General features: G+C 40.8%; 6 protein-coding genes across 7 annotated transcripts; 4 read left to right on the forward strand and 2 right to left on the reverse strand.

The window, feature by feature from the left end:
* The first annotated feature begins 1,124 nt into the window (after nt 1-1,124).
* LOC135240408 (gamma-crystallin M3-like) lies at nt 1,125-2,273 on the forward strand. Its single transcript, XM_064309828.1, has 3 exons — nt 1,125-1,229; nt 1,410-1,649; nt 1,920-2,273. The coding sequence occupies exons 1-3, from the start codon at nt 1,221-1,223 to the stop codon at nt 2,193-2,195; spliced, it is 525 nt and encodes a 174-aa protein (XP_064165898.1). The 5' UTR covers nt 1,125-1,220; the 3' UTR covers nt 2,196-2,273.
* A 7,386-nt stretch (nt 2,274-9,659) lies between these two features.
* On the forward strand, nt 9,660-10,798 carry LOC135240402 (gamma-crystallin M3-like). Of its 2 annotated transcripts, none has more exons than XM_064309822.1 (3): nt 9,660-9,739; nt 9,985-10,224; nt 10,453-10,798. In XM_064309822.1, exons 1-3 carry the CDS (start codon nt 9,725-9,727, stop codon nt 10,729-10,731), a joined length of 534 nt encoding a protein of 177 aa, XP_064165892.1. In that variant the 5' UTR covers nt 9,660-9,724; the 3' UTR covers nt 10,732-10,798. The 2 variants fall into 2 exon arrangements, with proteins under 2 accessions (XP_064165892.1, XP_064165893.1); XM_064309823.1 differs by having other exon boundaries at nt 10,456-10,798.
* Nucleotides 10,799-13,987: 3,189 nt separating this feature from the next.
* Nucleotides 13,988-14,976, forward strand: LOC135240406 (gamma-crystallin M3-like). The gene is made up of 3 exons (XM_064309825.1): nt 13,988-14,089; nt 14,189-14,428; nt 14,652-14,976. Exons 1-3 carry the CDS (start codon nt 14,075-14,077, stop codon nt 14,925-14,927), a joined length of 531 nt encoding a protein of 176 aa, XP_064165895.1. The 5' UTR covers nt 13,988-14,074; the 3' UTR covers nt 14,928-14,976.
* A 708-nt stretch (nt 14,977-15,684) lies between these two features.
* Nucleotides 15,685-16,566, forward strand: LOC135240407 (gamma-crystallin M2-like). Its single transcript, XM_064309826.1, has 3 exons — nt 15,685-15,784; nt 15,902-16,144; nt 16,245-16,566. Exons 1-3 carry the CDS (start codon nt 15,776-15,778, stop codon nt 16,518-16,520), a joined length of 528 nt encoding a protein of 175 aa, XP_064165896.1. The 5' UTR covers nt 15,685-15,775; the 3' UTR covers nt 16,521-16,566.
* A 2,421-nt stretch (nt 16,567-18,987) lies between these two features.
* On the reverse strand, nt 18,988-20,431 carry LOC135240409 (gamma-crystallin M3-like). Its single transcript, XM_064309829.1, has 3 exons — nt 20,325-20,431; nt 19,545-19,784; nt 18,988-19,298 (listed from the first exon to the last, which is right to left on the reverse strand). The coding sequence occupies exons 1-3, from the start codon at nt 20,331-20,333 to the stop codon at nt 19,023-19,025; spliced, it is 525 nt and encodes a 174-aa protein (XP_064165899.1). The 5' UTR covers nt 20,334-20,431; the 3' UTR covers nt 18,988-19,022.
* Nucleotides 20,432-22,788: 2,357 nt separating this feature from the next.
* LOC135241286 (gamma-crystallin M2-like) lies at nt 22,789-24,914 on the reverse strand. Its single transcript, XM_064311543.1, has 3 exons — nt 24,906-24,914; nt 24,447-24,689; nt 22,789-23,117 (listed from the first exon to the last, which is right to left on the reverse strand). The coding sequence occupies exons 1-3, from the start codon at nt 24,912-24,914 to the stop codon at nt 22,845-22,847; spliced, it is 525 nt and encodes a 174-aa protein (XP_064167613.1). The 3' UTR covers nt 22,789-22,844.
* Nucleotides 24,915-27,866: the final 2,952 nt, after the last annotated feature.

The following is a 27,866-nucleotide window of genomic DNA, read 5'->3' on the forward strand; positions in this document are numbered from 1 at the left end:
AATGTTTGTCTTTGAAATACTAAAGTTTGATTTCACCAGTAAGGCAAAGGAAGCCCATTTTAGTTCAGTAACTGTAAAGTTAGCTGAACAAATAAATTATTGCTTTTCTAAAGAAAACTTGGGTTTTACAGAGCTAGCTAGAATATTTTAAAAATCACTTTTGATGGCATAACGTCAGGTCATGGGTTACAGATGTTAATGTACTCACAAGAGAAATATTAATAAGTTCTAGCTAGTCGATTATGCTAGCTACTCTCCCAGGTCCTTGGCTAGCTAGCTCACTAGGTACAATATATTGGTTCACAAATTTTGTTTGTATCTTAGCTAGCAGCTTAGTACAGCCACCTTGCTAGAAGTTTTAAAGAAAAATACATATTACATTTTTTGCATATTATAAACATGTTTATTTTTCATATAACTGCGGAAGATAGCTTGTTCTAACTAAGCTGTCCCTAGCTAGTTAATATAATATAATGCCAGTTGCTGTCTGTCTCGAAAGATAAGGCTCCCCATATCATGAACTATGATGAAGCATGGGTGACCATACAGTGGCGAATGTAGGAGGTGGCTAGGTGGCTGTGGCACAAAACTAACAGCAATACTCTACATATATGGTGCCATAATGATTTGACTGTACTCCACAATTTTAGATTTATAATCAGAACATTTGCATTTGATTTAAGTACACGTTGTATGAAAATTATTGCTAAGAATGCTACTTCAAATAAAATATTGACTATGATCAATGAGTAATGTTTTAAAGACATGCGCTCAGCTTGCATAAAAGTCAAACATTACAGTGCAGGTTGCTGAATCTCTACACAGTTCATAAAATAAATAAATCTGCTAATGAATCCAGAGCTCACAATTAGCAAGTATGTCTGCATTTACTTTACACCGAGGCATGAATGTAATGATCAAGGCTCTTTTATGCTATACAAAGCACGTTTGGTTCTGAATTGGTTTTGGGGTAGGGAGAATTTTCTATGCTTCCAGAATGCGAAAGAAAGTGTATAGAAGAGGAAAATAATAACCCTTTACTGTACTATCCTACCCAGACAAACAGAAAGCTGAGCTATTGCAGTGATGAGTCAGGTGCTTTCACACAATGGTGCCACAGCTGGTTTGAGTTGTAAGTTGGGTATAAAAGTGGGCACAGGTTCTGTGTGACTGCAGCACAGCTCCCAGGTTCAATCTCACAGATCAGACCAACTATCATCATGGGCAGGGTAAGATCAGAGCCTCTTGTGGACATTAGCATGGAGCAAATGCCTAAAACACTAATGCATATCTAAATACTGATACAGTTTGTACCATAAATATTTAATTTGAAAAGAGAAAGGATACTAAAGTATCCCTGGTTTGAGGTATGTGTGAAGAGGTCACACTTTTAAATTACTTTCTTTCAGATCATCTTCTACGAGGACAGGAACTTCGGCGGTCGCTCCTATGAGTGCATGAGCGACTGCCCCGAGATCAGCTCCTACCTGAGCCGCTGCAACTCCTGCAGGGTGGACAGCGGCTGCTTCATGGTCTACGACCGTCCCAACTACATGGGGAACCAGTACTTCCTGAGGAGGGGAGAGTACTCTGACTACTCCCGCATGGGCATGTTCGAGTCCATCCGCTCCTGCCGAATGATCCCCATGGTGAGTTCTGTTCTATCACGGCCAAGAACAAGCAGCCCATGTGGCCAGTGTTTAGAGCATTTTAATATTAGGCTGAACTCATTAATGCATTTGTAAATGCAATCCGCCTAGCACATCTTAAGCTTGAATTTTTTGACACAAATTTTGAATACAAATTTATGACACTTTTCTTTTTTCCACTTATTATGCCTCATGATGGAGGCTCTGGTTTGTATTTTAGTTCCAGAATTTTGTCTTAATGACACTGTTGTGGCTTTGATTGACCAACAGCACAGAGGAAACTTCAGGATGAGGATCTACGAGAGGGAGAACTTTGGAGGTCAGATGATGGAGCTGATGGATGACTGTGACTCCATCATGGACCGTTACCGCATGTCCGACTGCCAGTCCTGTAACGTGATGGACGGCCACTGGCTGATGTACGAGCAGCCCCACTACAGAGGCAGGATGATGTACATGAGGCCTGGGGAGTACAGGAGCTTCAGAGATATGGGATACAGCAACATGAGATTCATGTCCATGAGGCGCATCATGGATTCCTGTTGAAGTTATACATAAAGTCAAATGACAAAAATATACTGTAGATATTAGTTGTAGATATTCAATAAACTGTTAAACTTTTAACTGAAAATAGTCGTCTGATGTTTGCAGAAGATGAACGGCATGATTACTGTTTTTTTATTAATACCCAAACACAAAACATTTATAACACAGTATAATACATTCTCTTCCTCTCTCACACACACACATGCATACATGCTTGTTCCCTCATGCACTCATACATGTTTTTAGGACACACACACTCAATGATTCCAGATTTTTTGATCCCTGTGAAATATTAGTAAACAATATTCAGACATGTATTTATATTTGATAATGACACAGGAGATACCCATTTGATGAAAGCAAATAGCAGGTCCTGTAAGTCTAGTCACTTGTTTATTATATCCTGGTGCAGCTAGCATTCATCTAATTCATCTAATTGCCATTGGTTATTGCATACAGTAAATGTAAACAGACCTATAATGGTCACAAACCAGCCACAAAAATATTGGTCATTTAAACATTAAAACATTAAACATTAAATATGCATTATAAATATTTTGTTTTTGTTCCGGTCTTGCTCGTGTTCCGCATTCATAGAAAAATTTGAAAAGAGATTTTGGATCAATTTTACATTAATAAATGTGACAGTACATAACATTTTCCCATAAAACTCCACTTACATACTGTACCTCTTCAGTCTGAATGTGCACAATGGCACTGAGAACTGCAGCCACATACATGGTTCCACCACCAGCATCAACAACAGCCCAGCTCACAGACTTCTGTTGTAAAACAGTGACTGTACTTGCTGAACAAGTTAAACATGCATCTAAACAGTTGTCTAAATGTATGCTTCAAATTAACTGAGGGGTATGCTGTTGAATGAGTAACAGATGTGATGAGTTTGAGATTGTATTTTACAGACAATGCATATACAACTGCAGTTAGGCTTACAATTTTATTGTGAGAGACTTGAGCTGATTTTTATCTACACTACCATTTTTTGCTGTACAGCACTGGCAGCTAGTCTGTGATTTTATGTTAAATAATAAATGTAAGAAACTGGCAAAATGTGTGCTTCAGTTAGTAACATGTCAGGGCATTCTATAGTTTATAAGGATTTTGTCATGGTTCTGGGGTGTAGTGGCCTTGTGCTGCCACTAGAAGGCACCTGGCTTTTGAGAAGTTCTTAATTTGTTCCAGGTGTCTGATTTCCCAATTATTTTCACCTGGGGAGGTGCCTTTATAAGCACTGACAGAACAGCCATCTGCGCTTCTGTGTAAAATCCTGTTAAACACAAAGCCGGTACGGTAGAGGTATAGGTGCTCGGTGGACGGTTTACTGAACTGTGTTGTGGTTGGTTCTGGGTCCTCTTAAGGCGAGTCAGTCTCTTAGCGCAGTGAGCGCATTCTGACACCTTAAGAGCATTTATACTTTTATTTTGAGCTCGTGTGAGCCGGTGGGTATCGGGACGTTGTCCCGGGTAATGTATTTTGTTTGTGTTTTTCTGAGCTGCGTCTCAGGGTTTTCTTTTCGCTGAGTAAGTTTTGCTACTCAGTTGTCTTTTCTTTTGAGACCAGTTTTGGGTTTGGTACCAGAGCTTCGCCTCTGTACCACTGGTCCTTTTCTTTTTTCGCCCTGGTTTTCACGGGTCGCTTTTGGTTTCGCGAGCCAGTTTTACGGCTGGACAAGGGGGTCCTTCGGAGTGGTTTTTTACGTGTTTTTTTGTTGTTGTTTAGGATCTTTTGTGTGCGGGAGTTGCTCTCCCAAGGATCTTATTTGTTTTGTGTTTTACTTTCGGGTGTTCCCCCCTTCCTTTGTCCTTCGGGACTTTGTGGCTAACGCTTCCAGTAGCGTTAGCTTTTCGTTCCCCTATATTCGTCGCTTCTGGTTCTCCAACACCCCCACACCATTACAGTACACAGAAGCCTTATGGAGATACCAGCGACCGATATTGTGGTAGAAATGGACGCTAATACTCTGGAGAGGGCGGTAGCCGCCCAGCAAGCAACCATTTCTAATCATGGACAGGGGTTACAGCTACTCCAGGCACAGCAGGCAGCTACGGCGGAGCAGCAGGCACTGATCTTCCGTAGACAGGAGGAGATGTTGCAGCAGCTGAGCAGACAACAGGAAGTACTAATAGGGCTCGCAGACAGTTTTCGCCAGTTGGCAAGCGAGTCCCGCTCCCCGACGGCGCCCGTACCGTCACCAGTGGCACAAGCATTGTCATCCACCACACTTCCCCAACCAGGGTTACCAAATGCTAGGGAGCCTAAATTACAGCTTCCGTTGCGCTACAGCGGGGAGGCAGGAAAGTGCAGAGGCTTCCTGTCTCAGTGCCTAATTTTTTTAAAATCACAACCCTCCCGTTTTACTACCGAGGATGCTCGGGTGGCGTTCATTTTATTTCTACTTACCGGGACGGCTCTGGCGTGGGCTGACCCTTTAATTCGCGCACAGGCGCCGGTGATGAACGATTCCCAGCTACTGATGCTTGAGATGGCCCAGGTCTTTGACCATGACATCTCGGGCAGGGAGGCGGCTACCCGGTTGACTCGGATCAAACAGGGAGGCCAAAGTGTGGCCGAGTTTTCCATTTTCGGGCATTGGCAGGGGAGACGGGGTGGGCAGGGGAACTGCTCATGACCCTGTTTATAAACGCTCTATCCGACCCTGTAAGAGACGCCTTGGCCACTCTAGAACCACCGGTTAGTTTGGGGTCACTGATTTCTACAGCGATCCGCATTGACAACCGGGTAAGGGAACGAGAGAGAGAGAAAGCGGACAGAAGAGACCGGGCGACCTTTTTTGCTCCATCGCTTCCGGGCAGGGATGCAAAATCGGGGCTCAATCAGGTTGCTCATAAGGGGGAGGAGCCGATGCAGATAGACAGCTCGGCTCTTGGGCGGACCAGGAGAGATAAGCCATGGAGAGGGCGGTGTTTCTTCTGCAAACAGCCGGGGCACCTGGTTAAAAATTGCCCAAAGTTGACCGTAAAAGACCAGTCTCACTAGTGGAGCGGAAGCCACCAGTGAGACATAATAAAGTTACAGACTTTCGCACATTTTTATCTGTGGAACTGGCCTGGAGAGGGGCTGTGGTCCAGGCGGAAGCCTTTTTAGATTCTGGGGCGGTCGATAATTTCGTCGATCGCAGGTGGGCTCAGAACCTGAATTTGCCAGTCCGTTCCATGTCCCATCCCCAATCCCTCATAGCACTTGACGGCCGCCCGTTGGGCACTGGTACGGTGAGGCAAGTGACTGAAGTTGTTTCGATGCGTATTCCATTCCGGGGGCACGTGGAGCGCATTCGATTCTTTTTAGTGGAATCCCCCGCGTACCCACTGGTATTAGGACATTCGTGGCTGGTGGAACGCCAGCCCCATATTGATTGGGGTAACAAAATTAATCCTATTGCGCAGTGGGGGTCTCAGTGTGATGATCACTGTCCGCAGGTGCGCTCTCCTTCCTCCTCTCCTCTCAACGAAACCGATATGGGGTCTGAGTTGGACGAGAAGGAGACTGGGTCGGGTTTCAGTCCGGGATTATTTCCTGCGTTCTCTGAGGAGCCAGAGGAGAGTCTAGCTTGGGACTCGGTTTGTGACTGGAATCCTCCGGCAGACGAGTGGGATGGTAGTTTGAATTCCGACTTGGAGGAGGAATTTTTATCCCAGTCTTCCGGTGGTGAGGATGAGGCACAAATGTTAGGAGCGGTTTCCGTTCCCCTTCCTCCCAATGTGCCGGAGGATTACAGAGAATTAGCGGAAGTGTTCAGCAAGCAAAGTGCCACCACACTGCCGCCGCACCGACCATATGACTGCGCCTTCGTCGGGAGCTGGACTGTCTCTTTGTCCCGACTGAGGTACGGGCTCAGGTGCTGAAATGGGGGCACTATTCGCGGCTCACGGGTCACCCCGAGGTCCACAGGACTAAGGAGTTTTTAGCCAGGCGATTCTGGTGGCCAGGTATGGAAAAGGACGTGCGAGAGTTTGTATTATCTTGCTCGGTCTGTGCCCGTAATAAGAATCCCCATCTCGCACCATCTGGGCTGTTACGTCCACTACCCGTTCCTAGACGGCCATGGAGTCACATAGCTCTGGATTTTATTACGGGACTGCCACCATCCGAGGGCCACACAGTAATTTTAGTTGTGGTAGACCGTTTTTCCAAGGCTGCCCATTTTATTGCCTTACCAAAACTGCCATCAGCACCGGAGACGGCGCGGCTTATAATTAATCATGTTTTTAGGATACATGGTCTGCCGCTGGACATCGTGTCGGACCAGGGGCCGCAGTTTGTGGCGCGGTTTTGGAGGGCATTCTGCGCTCTCCTGGGTGCGTCGGTGAGCCTTTCGTCTGGGTTCCACCCAGAGACTAACGGGCAAACCGAACGCACAAATCAAACTCTTGAGAACACTCTCCGGTGTTTGGCGGAAGCGAATCCAACAACATGGAGCCGGTTCCTCGGGTGGGCTGAATACGCACACAACACCCTGCGTAACGCTTCCACAGGATATTCTCCGTTTGAAGCTCAGATGGGGTACCAACCGCCGCTATTTCCGGAGTTGGAAGATAACATGGGCGTGCCGGCTGCGGGAGCTTTTATCCGGCGTTGTCGGGCCACCTGGAAGAGGGTTCGGGCATCGCTGTTACGCGCCAGCGCCAATCAAAAGAGGCTGGCTGATAGGCGTCGTCGTCCGGCACCATCTTATCACGTGGGTCAGCGGGTGTGGTTATCCACCCGGGACCTGCCGCTGCGGGTGGAGTCCCGGAAGCTCGCTCCTCGCTATATAGGGCCTTTTAAGATCATCCGCAAAATCAACCCCGTCACGGTGCGGTTGCAGCTCCCGCGGGCGATGAGAGTGCATCCGACCTTTCATGTCTCCCGTCTCAAGCCTGTTCTTATTAGTGCGTTGGCTCCGGTGGAGGATCCTCCACCTCCCCCGCGGTTCCTGGAGGGGGGTCCGGTTTATACGGTGCGGCGCATTTTGGCTGAGAGACGGGTAGGCAGGGGGAAACAGTACCTTATTGACTGGGAGGGCTATGGCCCGGAGGAGCGGTCTTGGGTCCCTACTAGGGACATTATGGACCCAGAACTAATAAGGGACTTCCACAGACGCGGGGCTGAGGGTTCGTCTGGAGCCGCCCCTTAGAGGGGGGGTCCTGTCATGGTTCTGGGGTGTAGTGGCCTTGTGCTGCCACTAGAAGGCACCTGGCTTTTGAGAAGTTCTTAATTTGTTCCAGGTGTCTGATTTCCCAATTATTTTCACCTGGGGAGGTGCCTTTAAAAGCACAGACAGAACAGCCATCTGCGCTTCTGTGTAAAATCCTGTTAAACACAAAGCCGGTACGGTAGAGGTATAGGTGCTCGGTGGACGGTTTACTGAACTGTGTTGTGGTTGGTTCTGGGTCCTCTTAAGGCGAGTCAGTCTCTTAGCGCAGTGAGCGCATTCTGACACCTTAAGAGCATTTATACTTTTATTTTGAGCTCGTGTGAGCCGGTGGGTATCGGGACGTTGTCCCGGGTAATGTATTTTGTTTGTGTTTTTCTGAGCTGCGTCTCAGGGTTTTCTTTTCGCTGAGTAAGTTTTGCTACTCCGTTGTCTTTTCTTTTGAGACCAGTTTTGGGTTTGGTACCAGAGCTTCGCCTCTGTACCACTGGTCCTTTTCTTTTTTCGCCCTGGTTTTCACGGGTCGCTTTTGGTTTCGCGAGCCAGTTTTACGGCTGGACAAGGGGGTCCTTCGGAGTGGTTTTTTACTCCGTGTTTTTTTGTTGTTGTTTAGGATCCTTTGTGTGCGGGAGTTGCTCTCCCAAGGATCTTATTTGTTTTGTGTTTTACTTTCGGGTGTTCCCCCCTTCCTTTGTCCTTCGGGACTTTGTGGCTAACGCTTCCGGTAGCGTTAGCTTTTCGTTCCCCTATATTCGTCGCTTCTGGTTCTCCAACACCCCCACACCATTACAGATTTGATTGTAATGTTAACAACAAGTAGAGGTAAAATCTGTGCCAATGAACAATGTAGGTTTATATATTTTGATAAGAGATCACAGATTCCACAAAGGACAAATGCTCTGTGGATGTTTGATACACTAAGAAATGCAATATGCCCATTTGCCCATTCTCAGCCATAGAAAACTTTGCACTCTGCCAGCATAGCCTGGAGATAAGACACAGAGCCGGAACTGAGAGGTTGCCATTTGTGGTGTGAATGTGTGTGTCCCTGTGTGAGTGTGGGTCTCTGTGTGTGTGTGTGTGTGTGTGTGGACATGTATTGCTATCTTTGTAAGAACCAAATGTCCCCACAAGGATAGAAAGAAAAATTACACAAGGTGGGGACCTTTTGCTGGTCCCCACAAGTTCAAGAGGCTGTTTTAGGGTTAGGACTTAGGGTTAGGGTTAGGTTTACAATTAGGTTAAGGTTAGGATTAAGTGGTTGGGGTTAGGGTTAGGGTTAGAGGTTACGGAATTAGTGTAGTCAATGGGAAGTCCTCACAAGTATAGCAATAAATTATTGTGTGTGTGTATGTGTGTGTGTGTGTGTGTTTGTGTATGTCAGAGGTTGTGCCAATCCCACTCCCCCCTTTCTGGATAAAATATGCAGCATTCCTTTAGTAAGAATTAACTTTTTTTAGAAACTTGGTGTGAAGTCCATTTTTAACGGTTAGTTGAAAGTGGGTATCTGAGTCCAGCATCAAGGTCTGGAGTTCTACATTTCACCTCTAGACTTTTGGAATATTCTGCTGTCTTTTGTTTTTTAAATTTTGGCCTTGGCACACTCTTTGATTACTTTGGGACAAACAAGCTTTGTTTAGCATCTTCTTTCATTCATCTTTTGAGTGACAGTTTATGTATGTAACCTTTTTTAATTGTTTAAAGGTAGTTGAACCTTATCTTTAGATTAAAATATTTGTTGTAACTTATTAAAAATCTTCATTTTAATCTGGTTTCAGGTTACACATTTTGATAATATTTGATCCAACAATTTGCTCTGCCTATCAACAAATTTAGCAATTTAATTTGATAACTGATATCTTTGAGTAAATCTAATAAATATATTTTACAGGTTGAATAAGTGAGGTGTTTTAACTGTTAGGCACTTGCGATTGGTATTCAGAGTGCCAGACATTTAACAAGGGTGTTGGCTGTTAAAACCGCTGGATTTGGGGAATGAAACATATGTCACTTAATCATTACGTCGCCTGACAATAATGTCAAGTGCAAAAATCAGTAAAACTGCCTAAGGCCTTTTTGTCAGTTGGCTTTGTTATGCACAGGTGGAGAAATTTCTCTGCAAAGTAAAGGAAACACTATGGATACATGTATGCACCTAACAAAAGCACAAAGTAACAGATAATAACCCTGTACAGACCTGGCTGTGGTTAAGCCCTCTGTGCTGTGCTGCTGGGTCAGGGATTTTCACAATGGGGCCGCAATGTACTTTGGATTTGGTCAGGTATAAAAGTAAAGTGTAAAGGTGCAACAGTGTCAGTGCATCAGTGGTGTTCAGTCAGAGGGGGAAACCAGCATTATGACCATGGGCAAGGTAAGCGTAGTGCAGTCCTCTTGAGATACAGAATTGGAGTTACACTCTTAGCATTGGATCTATGTGTGGTTAAAAACAGCTGCACCTTCACAGCCATGAACATTTCATTTCCTGGGGCACATGAAACAACTATAGATAGGAAATCTGTCTGGAACAAAACTGCCTTTACCTTGGTTAGCTTCAGTGATCACCATGGTCATTGCTTCATTATTATCAGTCTTTATATTAAATTAATTTGTCTCTAGATTATCTTCTACGAGGAGAGGAACTTTGGCGGACGCTCCTATGAATGTATGAGCGACTGCGCTGAGCTCACCTCCTACCTGAGCCGCTGTCACTCCTGCAGGGTGGAGAGCGGCTGCTTCATGTTGTACGACCGCTCCAACTACATGGGGAACCAGTACTTTGTGAGGAGGGGAGAGTACTCCGACTACTCTCGTATGGGCATGAGCGACTGCTTCAGGTCCTGCCGCATGATCCCCATGGTGAGAACAGCTTCGTATTAGATTGGAAATGTTCTCATATGAATGTTACTTTGTATTGAAGTTTTAATTTTGCAGCTGTACCCTTCTGGTGGCAATTATATGTATTTGCCACAAGCAAATACAACAATATTGCATTCACTTAGCAGACACTCTTGCCCAGCACAACTTACAAATGTGGAGAACATTTTATATTTTGAGTCAAAATCTTTACTGTACAATATTTGTCAGCAGCACAGAGGTTCCTTTAGGATGAGGATCTACGAGAGGGATAACTTTGGAGGTCAGATGATGGAGATGATGGATGACTGTGACTCCATCATGGACCGTTACCACATGTCCGACTGTCAGTCCTGCAATGTGATGGACGGCCACTGGCTGATGTACGAGCAGCCCCACTACAGAGGCAGAATGATGTACATGAGGCCTGGAGAGTACAGAAGCTTCAGAGATATGGGATACAGCAACATGAGATTCATGTCCATGAGGCGCATCATGGATTCCTGTTAATGTCATTCTGTAACTATTACTGTTTTAAAGACAGTTGATTTTTAATAAAAATATTTCCCACAAAAGACGCACCTTTCCAATTTATTTGGTTTCCAAATCAGACTTATATTTGAACATTTTTTACCCTACAAAATAATTTGTTTCCTTATCAATCTAAACTATGAATACAATCACAGGTACAGAGATAAACAACAAACATTTGCAACCCCACACCCAAACAGAAATGTGCTTCCATCGGACAATCAATGTGGCTTCTTTCCCCTCTTAAACCATAGTTGATTTAGCCTTTTAAAATCCTTTTTAAAGGGATATTTCATTTTGGTCAAAAACAAGTAATTTTGTGGAGCTTACCCCATTGTATCTGCATAGCACGAATACTAGCAACATCAAATGTCCCTGTTGACCGTTAACGACAGCATCGTTCCTCCCTGTTTTCCGGTTCCCATTCACTCACAATGATTTTCAAGACCTTGCCGAAAATAATCATTTAAAAATACAGACTGTGGAGGATAGTCCAAGATAACCAAAGTATTTTTTGGGTGGGTCTGGAACTAAATTTATATTATTAGTGATGGAAGTCACAAACATTTAATTTCATTTAGTTAAACATTGATTCAAAATTATCAGCAAAGATGGAGAAGGCTAATAATAATAATAATAATAATACAATTTAAAACCAAATCACAGATTAAAATAGAATATCATATGCCCAGTACACTGGTCCATGCTTTTGAAGCTCACAAGAATACTGCATTCCTGGCTATGCCACTGTAAGAATTATTTGTTTGGAGGGAGATCGGGATGTATTCTGCATACAGTAAAAATACCTAAATGCCTTTTTCTGAAGTATCATGATAAAATTTGCATCATGTATTTTCCAAGCTCATAGCATACAAATGGGAAAATACACAAAAGCATTTGATTTACTCATGTCAAATGCATGTCATTGAATGCTGCCCATCCTTGATCACAAAATGCATTCTGACAAACTGGGGATAATATAATGCTGTTTACGGGCTAATGACTAAAATGAGTATTATTAATCAATTCAAATATTTGTACACATGTACTTAGAAACAATAAATGATACTTCAGCATTTAGGAGAGGTTCTTATAAAGAGGCCCTTATATTACATCTATCATTTTATAGTTATAAATTCAGGTTAAATACCTTGCTCAGGGGCACAACAGTAGTGGCAGAGCTGGGAACGAGCTTGAAAATTAAGGTTTCAAGCACAGTTTAGTAACCAATTCAGTAAAAAGTTTACTACATTGCCATCCAGTGCAACACAAAAATGTGGCAAACAAATCAAGCAGGATAATTAAAACCAGAACATTTCCACTTAAAGTAACTCAATATTTTAGAGATGATGTGGTATGAAATATATCAATATTATATGAGAAATATAAACAGCAGAATCTCAATTTGTAAAGATGGCTATTTTTTCTGGCCATGTGACATCACAGCCAAAGCCATCTTGACCTCAGCTTAATATCTTCAAAAATCAAACTTGTTGCCTTACTGGTGTCTATTAGTGTAATCCAGCTCTCTCTATAGGCCAAAGTTAATTTACAGGATAAGTAACGAAGCCAAATCACACTGATCTTTTCTTCTACGTTCACACCAAAGTTCAATGCACTTTTGTAATTTGCTCTGGATAAATGTGTGCGTTAATGTAATAAATGAATTCCAGCAGCTCTACTGTTCTTTAATACCAAAGATACAACAATCTGAGCAAAATTGTTCCCAGATAATAATAATAATAATAATAATAATAATAATAATAATGTTTAAACCTTACAGCCCCATCACTACTTTTAAGATATCACAGAAGTCCCTGCTGAGTCTCACAGGTGTTACAAGCACATGAAGCATCTGAGTAACAGGAGGCTGAAAGATATTCTCTGTTTGTGTGAAAGGGTTTCAATAGCCATATCAGAAACTTGGATGACTTTGGTCCATGTGAGCCAGAACTTAATTCAAAGAGCAATACTAGGCTAAATACGATATAAGATCAATCTTGGAGTGATTGCATAGAACACAAACCTGTCAGCTGCTGTTATCCAACTTGTTTTAGAAGAGAAGAATGAAGAAGAGAAGAATTAATTGCACATGGCAATTAGAATTTGATCACAAAAAAATGCCTGCCTTTTTCTACATATGTAAAGGGCACCAAAGACATTTTTTAAAGTCAGGGCCTATTTGGCTAAAGATTTTACAACAGGGTGACACAACATTAGTAGAAGCAGATGTCCAAGGCTATGAGAAGTTAAATTTATTCATTATCTTTGGGATTTAGAGATTTAAAATGATCCAACTAGACCTTGTGTATTAACACTGCATCACTGCAGTACTGACAGAAAATAGTGACTTTTTGTGAGCATATTAGAAAAATCTATATTGAGACTATACTAGCTATAGATTTAATAACCATTGCCATTTTTGCTTGGCAATAGTGTCCTGAGAATGTAATACTAGCAGTGTATACATTATTTGAGCAGTGTATGAAAGCAATTTTATTTTTAAAATTGCTACAAATTATGCAATATTAAACTTTTAAATTCTGCAAAGTTTCCAAACAATTTAACAATGTAATAATAATAATTAATTAATAATAAATAAAGACTTTAATTAATACTTGGTGTTCACATCAGCAGCAATGCAAAACTTTTTGCCAGACTTGTCGGCCTTATTAGCCATGTACTGGAGAGAGCTACTGTTCCCAGGAGGATATATTGTACTTTACAACCAATTCCAACTGTGTTTATCTGTAGTACTATTGATTCTTAAAATGCATGTTGACTAAACCATTTACGAGGCCAGTTAAAACCATATTAATGGTTTTGCAAATGTAACATTATATATTATATTTAAATTAATTTTTAAATTTACAAATAAAAAGTGTACATTCCCTGTTGGAGAAGTGTTCTGTATCATATGCATCAGGGTGTATTGACACAAGCTTATTATATGGCTGCTGAGACTATGTTTTTCTCATGCATTTGAAAATCAATCTTTTTTTAGAACTAAGAATGTTTCACATAATCTGCTAACACACTGTGAGGTGCTTTTTTGTTCCATTTGCTTTCAAGCAAAGAATTCTCTCTTTCTGTGTTATTCAAGAACAATATAGACATGGGCCTCACCTCACAAATGCTCTCTGTGGCAGATAATAACCCTTTAGAGTACTCTCTGAATCCTGGTTAACACTGGCCCTCTGTGACATGTTGCCCTGTCAGGGTTTCACACAATGTGACCACAGATTCTTTAGACGTCAAGTCATGTATAAAAGTGGCAGAAATTCACTGTCACATGTGCAATTCTGGGGACGAATAACTCACCATGACCATGGGCAAGGTAATTGGATCCTTCACTTAAACATGTCTAAAAACAAAAAAAAAAAATATGGTCAAAATTTCTTCAGTCCTTCAAAATTCTACTATAATTTCCTTCCAGATCATCTTCTACGAGGACAGGAACTTTGGCGGACGGTCCTATGAGTGTATGAGCGACTGCGCTGAGCTCACCTCCTACCTGAGCCGCTGTCACTCCTGCAGGGTGGAGAGCGGCTGCTTCATGGTCTACGACCGCTCCAACTACATGGGGAACCAGTACTTTGTGAGGAGGGGAGAGTACTCTGACTACTCCCGTATGGGCATGAGCGACTGCTTCAGGTCCTGCCGCATGATCCCCATGGTGAGAACAGCTTGTGATTAGACTTTATATCCTGTATAATTGGAGGCAATTAGCAGCTAATGCTAATGTCCAGACATGAATATATGACTACATCTTTTTATATCAAGTTTAATTCCTTCAGTATTACATTTTAGGGACAATTAAATGTATTTCACATATGCAATTTGTTGTGTCCTCTGAATTTTCTGATGGATAAAGGTTGCAATAAACCATTTGTCAACAGCACAGAGGATCCTTTAGGATGAGGATCTACGAGAGGGAGAACTTTGGAGGTCAGATGATGGAGATGATGGATGACTGTGACTCCATCATGGACCGTTACCGCATGTCTGACTGCCAGTCCTGCAGTGTGATGGACGGCCACTGGCTGATGTACGAGCAGCCCCACTACAGAGGCAGGATGATGTACATGAGGCCTGGGGAGTACAGGAGCTTCAGAGATATGGGATACAGCAACATGAGATTCATGTCCATGAGGCGCATCATGGATTCCTGTTAGTTTGTTGACCACGATTAGAGTCAAGTTTTAATAAAGTTCAATTTTAAAACACTGTTGTCAGACCAAATTTATTGTCATGAAATTGGGAAATGACTTCCATTCCCCAGCAATTCCATGGAGTACAATTGAGAAGATAGGTCTTAACCCATGTATGTGGATAGTGTCTCTCTGTTGTACAACTGGCTGAACAGAACATCCAGCCTACTTGTAGGAATTTTACACTTTTATATTTTAAAGAAAGGACTGGAAGGAAACTGAGATTTAACTAAACATACTATTTCAATTGAATAGGATTTTATAATAACAGTAAAGTTCTCAAACAACAAAATGCTATCTTGTGACAGTATGCGAATGCATTATCATTTAGGCTTTTGTTGAGCATATATGTCATAATCTGGGACTTTTTGAGAACCTTCACAGAAATCCTAAACAAATAATTAGAGAAAACTTTTAACATCTAGTAATTGATCTATGTAGACGACCTGCTGGCCACCTGAGATCACTATAATTTCAGGACAATGTAGTATGGACTAGAATATAACATGGACTCAGCACTGATTTTAACAAAACGGCTCTAGAAAAAGCAGGGCTAGCCATTCAATGGCCACAGGAATGCAAACACTGAAAAAAAAACTGCACAGATACAGAGTCAACAAACAACATTATTAGTAGCCTTTGTGACAAGGATACAAATATCTTTTGTTTTCAGCAGCAGTGTATTCTTTTCTAAAAAGCTGACCTGCAAAGTTGAATGATTTAAAAAACAATGCGCCTGTTTTTCTGCGTGTATAAAAGGCTCTGGCACAATCCTGTTGCTGTTTTAGTGCGACCAAAGTTAGGCAAACACAATGGGAAAGGTAAGATTGTTTTTCTGTCAGTTCAGGCCGTGTGTATGGATTGAAGTGTGACTGTTCTGACTGTTGAAGTCATACCTGCACAGGGTGGAACTGTGAACAACTGAACCTTGTTTTCAGATAATCTTTTACGAGGACAGAAACTTCCAGGGCCGGTCCTACGAGTGCAGCAGTGACTGCGCTGACCTCCACTCCCACTTCAGCCGCTGCAACTCCATCCAGGTGGACAGCGGCTGCTGGATGGTCTACGAGCGCCCCAACTACTTAGGGTACCAGTACTTCCTCAGGAGGGGTGAATATCCAGACTACCAGCGATGGATGGGCTTCAACGACTGCGTCCGATCCTGCCGCATGATCCCCCAAGTAAGCAGCCGCCACAGAATTATTACCTCATTGTGGCTTGCCATAACTTGGATTAATATTAATACTAATATTAATGTTGTCTTGCTTTCACTTTCTCCAGCACCAAGGATCTTACAAAATGAGGATCTATGAGCGTGCAGACTTCGGGGGTCAGATGATGGAGTTCACTGATGACTGCCCCTCCCTCTACGACCGCTTCCACTACAACGACATCCACTCTTGCAATGTCATGGAAGGCCACTGGCTGTTCTATGAGCACCCCAACTACAGGGGGCGCCAGTACCTGCTGAGGCCCGGAGAGTACCGGAGGTACAGCGACTGGGGCGGCATGAACCCCAGGATTGGGTCCATCAGACGCATCACATATCCCAATTAGACACACAAAAAATGTGTGGAGCCAAATAAAACAGTCATCCAGTCAACCGCCCTTGTATTTTTTATTGTAGAAATAAGTTCTACTGTTCAAGGTGTTATTATATTTTACATTATAAGAGACCTCTTATATATTTTTTGGTTTATGCAATACATATCAAAGTATTTCAATATGTGTTACAGAGATCAATACCATCTCTACCACATGATGTTTTTTAAAATATATATATATTGTTCTAAAGATTCTATTTCAAAAGCCAACATGACATCTCATAGAATCAAAATATGATAAATTAGTACTCAGGTTTCCAGAAAAGATGCATATTATATGAGTTGGTCCAGCAGTAAAATTTGAATTCTTTACCCCAAAAAATAAACTATTACCAACTATACACTGTAGGTTTGTTCTGTAGTTTTATTTGAGTGCATTACATGCTAATTTGACATCAAATATTAGTGATGTGTGAGCAGCCAACATATTCTTGGAAAACATTCCATTATTTTGTTTCAAGTCATAACCTAATAGCAGTTACAGCTAATTGGTCACAGAATGAGTACACAAATAATGTATTGGCCTGCAGATGGTGATGTATACCACATCAGAGTAAGAAATTAGTCAGGCACATAACTATGAGGCTACAGTTTATCAGGAACACCACGCAGGGAACACACACACACACACACACACAAAAGCAATGTAGGTGTATAAAACTGAAACTGCTTGCTCTTAAATGACCAGAAAATAATTTTCTATATTATTATTGAGGCACATTGCTTCGTTTTTAAAAATAATAATTCACTGAATCACTTCGAATACTGACATTCTCTGCCATACCATGAATGGAGCTGAATTTAACAAGCAGATGGACTGATGGCAAAGGGTTGTAAAGTGTTAATGCGGAAAACCAGCCAATCCTGTCCCTCCAGTCTACACCCTCCCCAGACCAACAGAGGATAGTGCATCGACCAGGACTGTGGCTGGTCCACACGGGAAATTGGTATAACGACTAAATTGGGGAGAAAATGGGAGAAAAATGGCAAAAAAAGAAGAAAAAAAAAGGAAATACTCTCTGAAACTGTTCAACAAAGTGGAAACTCTGATTCCAGACCTGGGGGGGCCGTCCACACAGGTTGATAATTTATTTGTGGTGGTTGACTCCATGTATGCGTTCAGGGGGGGCTGTTTGTACTGTTTAATAAATTGTATTGTAACTATTAAGATGTTATAAAATTTTGCTGCGCAGACAAATACACATTTTGTTTTCGGCTCTTTATTTATTTCTTCATATTTTGTGTTAGGGAAATTATTATTATTTTTTTTTTTTTTGTGTGTGTGTGTGGCCGTGTCTCCATATAAAAATGAAATCTGTTTGGCACTGTTTGCGTCAAGTTGTATCGGTGATACCGAGAATTAACAGAATGTAAAAGAAATCCAAAATAAAACAATTTTTGTAGTAATGGTCTCAGTTACAGACAAACATTAATGCTAACAGAATGGTTTGGAGGATAATATAATCACATAAACATTCTAAACATGAGTTAAGGGGTTTAAAGTCATTGGTTCCTGATATCCAAAATGCCTTCATTTATTAACACAATGATTTTCATCAATTTCAATTAAAGCAAGTAACCCTAACTGTTACTGTAACAGTAATGTTATGGTAACCTATCTACGTATGGTGCAGTTAATCCCTCCTCCTCCTCTTGTCTTGTATTTTTTGAAAGATTAAGTTTTGTATAAGCTACTCATCTCTGTCAGGAGTTAAAAGTTAACTCTAGCTAACTCTAGCAATCCCCATTTTCATTAACTAACTCTAGCTATCTAACCTAATGTTAGCAGGGTAAACGCTGATGCTTGCCAAATGCTAGCTAGCTAACATTAATCAAAATAATGTTGATGACTTTGCAGTCTTGGTTAGGGCAGAGGACAAGTTCTTTTGTAGAAACAATGCATAACAACAGCTAATTTTTATAAATTTCGAAAAATGTAAAATTTTGTTACATGGCATAGATACAGTCGTACGACTGTCCTTCTATTTATGTTTGCTTTCAGGCACTGATCCTCCCTGCTCTGTTGTACATACACCAGCTATGAGAGGGAGGGGGGCAGGGCCAGCTCACGCAGCCAAAAAAGGGTCGGCTGTATGTCAATTTGGAATTTAAAAGAAAAAATAACAAATACTCAAGTATAATGTATTACCTATGGAAATATATAATGTGTTGCTATAGAAATAAGCAGCTAAATACCAAAAAAAATCTTTTTGGGTTGGGGGAAATCTATTAGGGCGGGCCGCCCAAATAAATTAATTGTATGGGAAACACTGGTGTGCACACAGAAGTATGATTACATTCATAGATTATTCTGATTCTTTGTGTGCTTATGAAATTGTCTTAAATGTTGTTTTCCATTTTAGTGGAACTGTCATTTTTTTATGATAAAACCAGAAAATAAAGGAACTAGAATTCAAATGTGCTGTTGAAACATTTATTTAAGTCTTTTCATCATCTAACAGGAATCCATGATGCGCCTCATGGACATGAATCTCATGTTGCTGTATCCCATATCTCTGAAGCTCCTGTACTCCCCAGGCCTCATGTACATCATCCTGCCTCTGTAGTGGGGCTGCTCGTACATCAGCCAGTGGCCGTCCATCACGTTGCAGGACTGGCAGTCGGACATGCGGTAACGGTCCATGATGGAGTCACAGTCATCCATCAGCTCCATCATCTGACCTCCGAAGTTCTCCCTCTCGTAGATCCTCATCCTGAAGTTTCCTCTGTGCTGTTGGTGAGCAAATAAAACAGAAAATTCAAAAAACAGACATACAGAAGCTAATAAAACAGGAGAAACTTGGCAGAAGCATGCAATCAGTCCATTTTAAGTAGCACTGCAATGTCAGGTTTATGAAGGTGCTTGCGCAACCATACTTGCAGGAATTTACAAATGCATAGGTTTAGCCTAATATACATTCTCTAAACACGGGCCGCATGGGCTGCTAGTTCTTGGCCGTGATAGAACAGAACTCACCATGGGGATCATTCGGCAGGAGCGGATGGACTCGAACATGCCCATGCGGGAGTAGTCAGAGTACTCTCCCCTCCTCAGGAAGTACTGGTTCCCCATGTAGTTGGCACGGTCGTAGACCATGAAGCAGCCGCTGTCCACCCTGCAGGAGTTGCAGCGGCTCAGGTAGGAGCTGATCTCGGGGCAGTCGCTCATGCACTCATAGGAGCGACCGCCGAAGTTCCTGTCCTCATAGAAGATGATCTGCAAACAAATTTATTGAATGTTATGGCCTTAAAGGGTGTCCAAAAACCAATTCGTTAACAGCACTACGAAAAGTTTCAATCAAAGTTTTAGGCTTAGTTGCCGTATGACTGAGTATTTCCCTTTAGTGAAAAACAAAAGCAACAAGAATAAATTCTAGTGTTTGGCAGGTTTTGCAAAGTACTCGACCTTTTGGAAAATGACAAACTGTATCTAAATAAATAGACTTTATTACAAAGACATGTTCTCATCTATTATACATGTACAGACATGTATTCTCTGTTCAAGTCACCAAACAAACTACCTTCCAGCTACAAGCTACTTTTACAGACACCACAAATTGTCAGTCCACAAATTCTGAAAATTTAAAACGGCAGAAAAAACAGCACATGCAGCATATATTATGCAATATACAGTTAATGTTTTTAACAGGTTTTATTTATCGTTTTGTGTTAAATGATTATCATATATATATATATATATGATAATCATTTAATGTATTCAGAAAGACCATAGACAGCACTACAGAGCTATCCTTACCTTGCCCATTTTGGAGGAGGTTTACAGCTCTTCAGTTGGCACTACCAATCCTCTGTTTGCTGGTTGTTTTTATACAGTAAACATGGGGGCATGATGCGTTGTTATTCAAATAGAAGAAGCTGATGACTAAGCGGTATGACTTTCGCTGAATGCGGACAAAAAAGAACAATAGTTGACATCCATACATTTCTGGCAGTAGTCGCTTGCATTGTCTGGTACAACATAAGCATATGCTTTGTTTGCTGTTAAAATGAGAATGTTCCCCTGGCTGAATAATTACCATACACATAAAGGGTTCCAAAACAAGTCTGGATTCTCACCAAAAAAAAAAAAAAACACCTAAAAAGAAATAGAAATAAAAATGAGAAGGTGCTATAACAATTATAGCATGTCCTCTTTCATACAATTGCAAATCATATTTTAGTCATTTGGAAGGCACTTTTAGCCAAAGCGACTTACAAAAGTGAATTTTATATGGTAAACAAACATCGCTTGAGATATGCAACGTTTCAAACAAATAAGTGGCACCACCATCAATGTGCATGCAAAATGAAGGGAGAGGAACAGAACATGTAATTTATCAAATTGGTACAGTATATCTACTGTTTTCTTAATACCACCCTGTATATCACTCTCACTACAAGGCTATAGCTAAGCTGTGCAGTTTTTTTTTTTCTCTAGAAACTATGTTCTTGAGTTAAGAATGTACTCCATGTTACATAGGAATGATGGAAAAGCTGTATTTAATATTAAACAGGATTACATGGCTTGCTTTCCCATCCATAAAATGTCTGCCTGTATGTACAAATAACGCAAGAATATTGATTGAAAATCACATCTGTCTAATTGTAGTAAACTGTTTCTTAAAAGCTGTGCAAGTTAGGTTGCAATTCATCTGGAAATCATAAAGCAAAAAGACTCTGAGAGATATCAGTATTTTTTGACATGGTTAATGCTCAGGGCTCCAGAACATAACGGGACAGTGATCATAACTGCAGCAGACTATGCTGTGAGGATAGCCAGACAGATCTATTCCTGTTGTGTCAGTAGGGTCATATCCAGGTCCAAAGAGTGCTAAATGATGCATGCTACGTGATTAAGTTTGTAAGGTTCTCTGAAAATGTTTGGAACTGTTAAATACAGAAGATTATGCATTCTGTTCATTCCCTGTAACATTTTAAATATAGCTTATATATAATATACTTATGAGAGCTCTCATGACCCTTCACGTAAACAAATCATTCTGAAAGAAAGAAACATGGTTGTGTATGACCACCCTGCTAACTATTTTTGATTCTCAGAACATTTCTGGAAGGATAGGGTATGCATTCCCAAAACATTTTCCAGCGGGATGTCCATTGGGTATAGTTTTTAAGACATATTGCACAGACAGTGTTAGGAGATTATTCCGTTTTTGTTATTCCATTTAAAAAACAATCTGAATTGTAGATGGCCCTTAAGATCAATACATTAGGAAAACATTGATCAACGATTCTTGCATTTAAACTCTTTCTTTCAGAAAATTCCTCCTCACAATTTCCAAGAAGAAATGATAAGATCAGAGCATGTTAGGGCAGTATGTTCTACACTACAGTCCTTTACTGTGACGTTGATTTACACAGAATGTTCCACAATGTTCTTAATATGCTTCATGTCATTAGCACATTTAAATGAAAAGCACTGTCACATATGTCTAAGGCTGCATTTAGATAATTAATGTGCTTTTATCCATCATTTGTCTGTTATGCATCATTACAGTCTCTTTCTACTCAAATAAATTGATCTGTTGTGATGCTCTGTAATATGCTGCATACTGGCTAAACTGTTTCCAAAGCAGTTTGAAGATCAAAGTTAAAATTAAACTTTGATATGAAGTTATAATTGGGGTGTCCATATGTCTACCATATACCATAGCATTCTGTACAGGACAACCCCAGAGACATGAGCCCTAGAACTGATCATGAAACTGGAAGTAGCACACGCAGTTATGGCTTCTCAAGCTTCTTATTATCACTGATGCAAAAGTATAAGCAATTAACATAAATGAGTCACTCTCCAACAATCAGTTCAGCATGGATCATGTCTGAGCACTATTGCTACAAATACAAAATGAGACAGTGAGCATTGTGGTATGAAGAAGGGCCAGAATTGTCACTGGTTTTATTATAAACGTATTATGGTTTTATTATCAAGTTATGAACCTGAGAGAAAAGTATGAGAGTAGCTTGTTAAAAATAAGGCTACAGTGATGTAAATTATGATGTCAATCAGTCAAAGGTTCACATTCTTAAAATTGGTGGATTTTGATGTCACTTTGCAAGCTCTAATAATTTCATAGCCCTAAACTACCCGCATTCACAATGCATTGGTGTCTCTAGGTTCTACTGTATGTGGTAAACAGAACATCCTAAATATGTATTGTATATGTTTGGTTTTTTTCTTTAAAAACCTACACACAAGGGGGTAAAAAGTCAAAGATCTTTAATGACAGTTTATTTACAGCACATGCATCTAGAATCACTAAAAATCGGTCACTCGTCTGAAGGAACCCACTATGGCGCACGTAGCGCACCATTCGCGATATCTCCTGTACTCCCCGGGCCTAAGGAAATACTGCCGGCCCCTGTAGTTGGGGTATTCGTAGAAGATCCAGAAGCCATTCATCACATTACAGGAGTAGACGTGGCGATGGTGGAAACGATCCGACACACAGGGACAGTCGTCCATAAACTCCATCATGTGGCCACTGAAGTCTGCCTTTTCATAAATCCTCAGCCGGTATGACCCTCTGTACTGTTGGGACAGAAACAAATGCAACATGACTATACTATAAATACATGATTTAACATGCATACATTTGTAATAAATGCATTTAACCCAATTAAATTTAAAATATATTTTTCTTGAAAACAGCTACACCCGTACATCTCAACCTTGCCAACTACACTGCCTGCACAGTATCAATACCATAGACAGACCACATTAAGGAGAATTAATATCTTGACCTCTCCATACTAATTCCATTCTTAACAGGTAGGATCAAGCCATAGGTGCACATTTCAACAAATAATGGTAAATAGCAGAAATATTGCTGAACACTGTGGTGGATAAACATAGGGTTCGCCTCAGTTGCATATACTGTTCAAAATGGTATTGTCAAATCAGAGGTGGAAAATCAATTGCTCAGAAAGTAAAATCCTCCCCAGTATTTTGTTCTAATCACCTAGATTTGCTAATCGGCACAATTATTCAGCCAGGAGATATATCTAATTAGTAAAATAAGCTAGCTGAGTTTATGCAGGACTTTTACTTTCTGTCCCCTGGACTTTCCACCACTGTGTCAAATGGTGGAAAAAGGTCTGCTGAAATATATCTTGCACATAATGGGATCATAGTCTTACGAAACAGGAGAAGCAAGGCAGTACCATTTTCTGTCATTTTTTTTGGCATGGTCCTAAATTTGTGTGTGTGCGTGTCTGTGTGTGTGTATGTGTGTTTGGTGTTTATGAATGTACATGCATGCATGTGTGTGTGCGTGTGTTTGTGTGTGGTGGGGAAAACATTTTGAAGATAATTGTTCATTGCCAAGTTATCAGTCCAGCTTAACTTAAATCATTTTTCATGATTTGTATTGATTATTATCTAGAAAATTATTTTTTGTTTTCACTTCTGGTTTTTGAGGGATTATTTGGCTTTGAATGCTTTTGTTTTTCACATTTTATTGTTTTAGACTTAACTCATTATGCTGCAATAAGGAGAAAAAAGTATAAAATATTATAATGTATCATAAAATATTTGTATAATTCTGAATATGCACAAAAGTGCAAATGGTGGATCACTTAAATAGTTAGTTGGTTAAATCACCTGTACATGTTTTGGACAAAATATCTTACTGAGACTATAGCAAAAATATCTATCCAGCCATCTATTTTTCATTAATATGTAATACTAAAATGTTTACAAATTACTTTTTTTCAGATTGTGAATGCATTTTTTTGACATTTTGTTTTAATGTTATGACCAAGAGGCTGACAGCATGGTTGCTCAATACTCAGCAGTCTATTGCATAATATATCCCTCTATATATCTGTCTATAATGGAAATAAAAAACTGGCCTCTTACCATTGGAATCATCCTACAGGACCTGATACAGCTGCTGAACCCCATCCAACGCTGATAATCTGGATATTCCCCCCTCCGCATGAAGTACTGGTGGCCCATGTAGTTGGGGCGCTCATAGATCATGAAGCAGCCGCTCTCCACCCGGATGGAGTTGCACCGGTTGAAGTAGGAGTGCAGGTCGGTGCAATCATTGCTGCACTCATAGCTTCGACCCTGGAAGTTCCTGTCCTCGTAAAAAATGATCTGGAGGAAAATACAGATGCCACTTTTTGAGTTCCAGAACAGTGAGCAAAACAGAAAGAAATGTAAGTAAATCTGTGCGTCTACAGTATGTTGGTGCACATGCACGCATGTGTGCGTGCATGCCCAATGTAAGATTGTGTGTGTATGTGTGGGTGTGCGTACAAAGTCACAGTTAGATATTATTGAGCAATATCATTGCAGGGAAACAAGTCCTACCTTCCCCATGGTCTCTGTTGGAGAGGTTCCACATGTTTTCAGAGCTTTTTATACAAGCTCTCGACAAACAGAGCATTGTTATTTAAATGCTACTCAGTTATAAGTCAGGGCAGGGACACATGTTGGTGTTTTTGTTGCAGCGGACAATATTGGTTCAGAAATATACAGATCTGTATTTGAAAAAAGTGTATATAATTACAGGTTTGGTGTTTTGACATCCATAGACAAAGGAAAAGACTAGTATGGTATACACACATCTTCAGCACAATAGACCCAGAACAGTATGGAACCTCTCTTTTTCATTAAATATGTTGTGCAACGGAAAGGGTTACAGTCCATTCTCTCGGCTCATCTGAATGTTCAACCCACTTATGCAAATTAGCCAAGCTGTAAAGAAAGCCTGTCCTGTCCCACTATAGCACTGTACATACAGTAGATGGGAGACAGACAGAGGAGATATAATTTTCCAATCAAACAGAGCCTGGCAGATTCCACAGCTTTAAACAGCACCGACTATTGGGACACTGAAGAGCTTCAGATGGAACAGATGTTAAATTCAGGAACAACACAAAAATGCCCCTCCCAATAGCAATGCAGCATTTTTCATTCAGAATGCACTTCAGATTGACAAGAAAAATCACAATAGATTGCATCATGTTTTTAAAGAGTAGGTGCCATCAGGGTAGGGTAAGTAAGAGTTAAGGAGCTTTTAATTTTAAGTGCAGATGTAGTGATTGCTTAGTCCAGATGTTCTCTGAAGAGATGGATTTTTGGTGGAAGATGACAAGTGATTGTCTTGGCCCAAGGTTACCCAGTATCTCTAAAATGTTAAATCTAGCCAACTACGCCATGTACCCAATACATACGCACACCCACACACACACACACACAGACACACAAAAATATAACCAGGCAACCAGGCGGTCAACTGATTTGCATCACATAATCAAAAACATCCCTGTGCCTTTTATGCCATATGTACACTTGCCAATAAATATTGAGGTGACCCTGAGATCATTGGACAAATGGATCTACCATTATCATCCCATGTGTTTGAGAAGTAGAGCCCCCTTCTTCCAGGAGCTGGTAGAAGCAGAAGCACTTACTTAGAAAGGTCTGCCTTTCCAGGCTCTCTGAAGAGTTGCTTGTGCTCCTGAGTTACATGCCTTTCTTGGTCCTTAACATTCTCCATGATCGTCCTCTTCAGTGCTTGCATGTGGTCATTGGTTGAAACATTAAACACCACAACAGCAGCACTGAGGACCGTTCATGGCCATGTTCCATGTCCGATGGTGGGGCCTCCTGCTGTAGGTCAGTAAAGGTTCCCCAATGTTGTGGCCTGTAGTTCTGAAGCAGAGGGTCATCCTCAAGGCCCAAGAGCAGCTGGTCTCTTAGACCCAATAAGTTGTCTAATTACTCACTGTGTCTGTTCTGAATAGTAATTCTGTGTTACAGTAGGTAAGGGTGTTTTATAATATTGTTTCTCTCCAGCACATTTCTTTTTGTGAACAGAATAGAATGACGAGAGCTGAAACTGTTCAGCAGAGAACATTAAGATACCGAGGATGGCTGAAGCCGAAGCACGTTTGTCTTCAATGTCCACAGTAAAGGTCTGAAAATGAACTGTGTTGCCAAGATACATATGATATCTTTTTTTTTTTTTGAGTGCAGGCTCCCTTCTTTCTATTTTTATAATCACATTGAGTAGCCTACGCATCGTGTAACTGAATTTATGTAGTTAGTTTCCTGGGTGCAGGTTGGTCATTTTCATAACATTTTTGTGAACAAACCATATTTCATATAATTATTTTAAAAATCAATGAAAAAACACCATTTTCAGGATGTGGTACTCTGGTAGGCCGAAGAAACCCATCCATCCCTCCCCCTCTCTCTCTCTCTCTCTGTCTCTCGCTCTCTCTCTCTCTCTAGGTGTCAGTGAGTCGGTGATGGGTTGGCTATTGTTCACTTGGTTCAATGTGTTTCCACGTCAGCATTCCTGTGAACTGGTTTTCCTGTCATAGTACTGTCACATTCAGTCACTGAGCACTGGAGTGATCCTGACTGGGGAGCTTTGCCTGGGAAACTCAACAGGTTTGTTTTTACAGGCCAAGAGGCAAACAAAAAGAATAAACAGTGTCACTCTATTTTCATTTTAAAAATATCATGGAGGTATTTCACAAAGCATAATTAATGAATTAACTGTAAAAATCTAGAAAATTTTTTGATTTGATGAAATCTAAATCTGAAGCCTGAATGAGTTGGAAAATATTTTGCTCATATTTTTACATAAATACATTTCTTCATCATGCTGTTGTGCTGTTTCATACTGTTACACAGTGTGCTAATTGTATAAAGTAATGCACAGACCACTAAAATGAGTAAGTCATGCTCTTAATACATTTCACATTTTTATATACAGTAAATTGAATGGAATTAGATTCACACTTAATGTTACCAGTAATGTGGGACATGATTGTTTTTCATGAATGAATGCCAGAAACTGATGTGGAACATATTCCTCTATCTGGTTCACAATATTCATCTTGAAATTCTACTATTGAAAGAAAAACATAAATTGAGAGGGGTCATATTACTTAGACACATTTTATTGGAGAACAGAAATCATGTCGTACATTCTGGCCCTGTCGTGGGACTGGTCATAGAACAGCCAGTGGCCTTCCATCAGGTTACAGGAGTGGATGTCGGACATGTGGATGCAGCCCATGGTGTTGAGGCAGTCAACCATCTACTCCATCTTCTGGCCTCCCACGTCAGGCTGCTCACAGAGCCTCAATAAACCATAGTGCTGTAGGAGATTGAATAACCAAGCCATTCAAAATAAGGGGTGAACAATTTGTTGCCTCTGATCTCTATATCAAAAGTGCAGTCAATCTGGAATGCTCCTACACCAATTTGTAACAGTAATCAGTAAATGTTTCATTGTTTCCCTATTGTGATGTA

This window comes from Anguilla rostrata, chromosome 15 (assembly GCF_018555375.3).
Source record: "Anguilla rostrata isolate EN2019 chromosome 15, ASM1855537v3, whole genome shotgun sequence".
NCBI lineage: Eukaryota > Metazoa > Chordata > Actinopteri > Anguilliformes > Anguillidae > Anguilla > Anguilla rostrata.

Excerpts from the sequence above, each read along its gene's own strand:
- LOC135240408 (XM_064309828.1), top strand. Across the intron at positions 1,650-1,919 it reads CCTGCCGAATGATCCCCATG|CACAGAGGAAACTTCAGGAT; the intron begins GTGAGTTCTGTT and ends ATTGACCAACAG.
- LOC135240402 (XM_064309822.1), top strand. Across the intron at positions 10,225-10,452 it reads CCTGCCGCATGATCCCCATG|CAGCACAGAGGTTCCTTTAG; the intron begins GTGAGAACAGCT and ends AATATTTGTCAG.
- LOC135240406 (XM_064309825.1), top strand. Across the intron at positions 14,429-14,651 it reads CCTGCCGCATGATCCCCATG|CACAGAGGATCCTTTAGGAT; the intron begins GTGAGAACAGCT and ends ATTTGTCAACAG.
- LOC135240407 (XM_064309826.1), top strand. Across the intron at positions 16,145-16,244 it reads CCTGCCGCATGATCCCCCAA|CACCAAGGATCTTACAAAAT; the intron begins GTAAGCAGCCGC and ends CACTTTCTCCAG.
- LOC135240409 (XM_064309829.1), bottom strand. Across the intron at positions 19,299-19,544 it reads CCTGCCGAATGATCCCCATG|CACAGAGGAAACTTCAGGAT; the intron begins GTGAGTTCTGTT and ends GCTCACCAACAG.
- LOC135241286 (XM_064311543.1), bottom strand. Across the intron at positions 23,118-24,446 it reads CCTGTAGGATGATTCCAATG|TACAGAGGGTCATACCGGCT; the intron begins GTAAGAGGCCAG and ends CTGTCCCAACAG.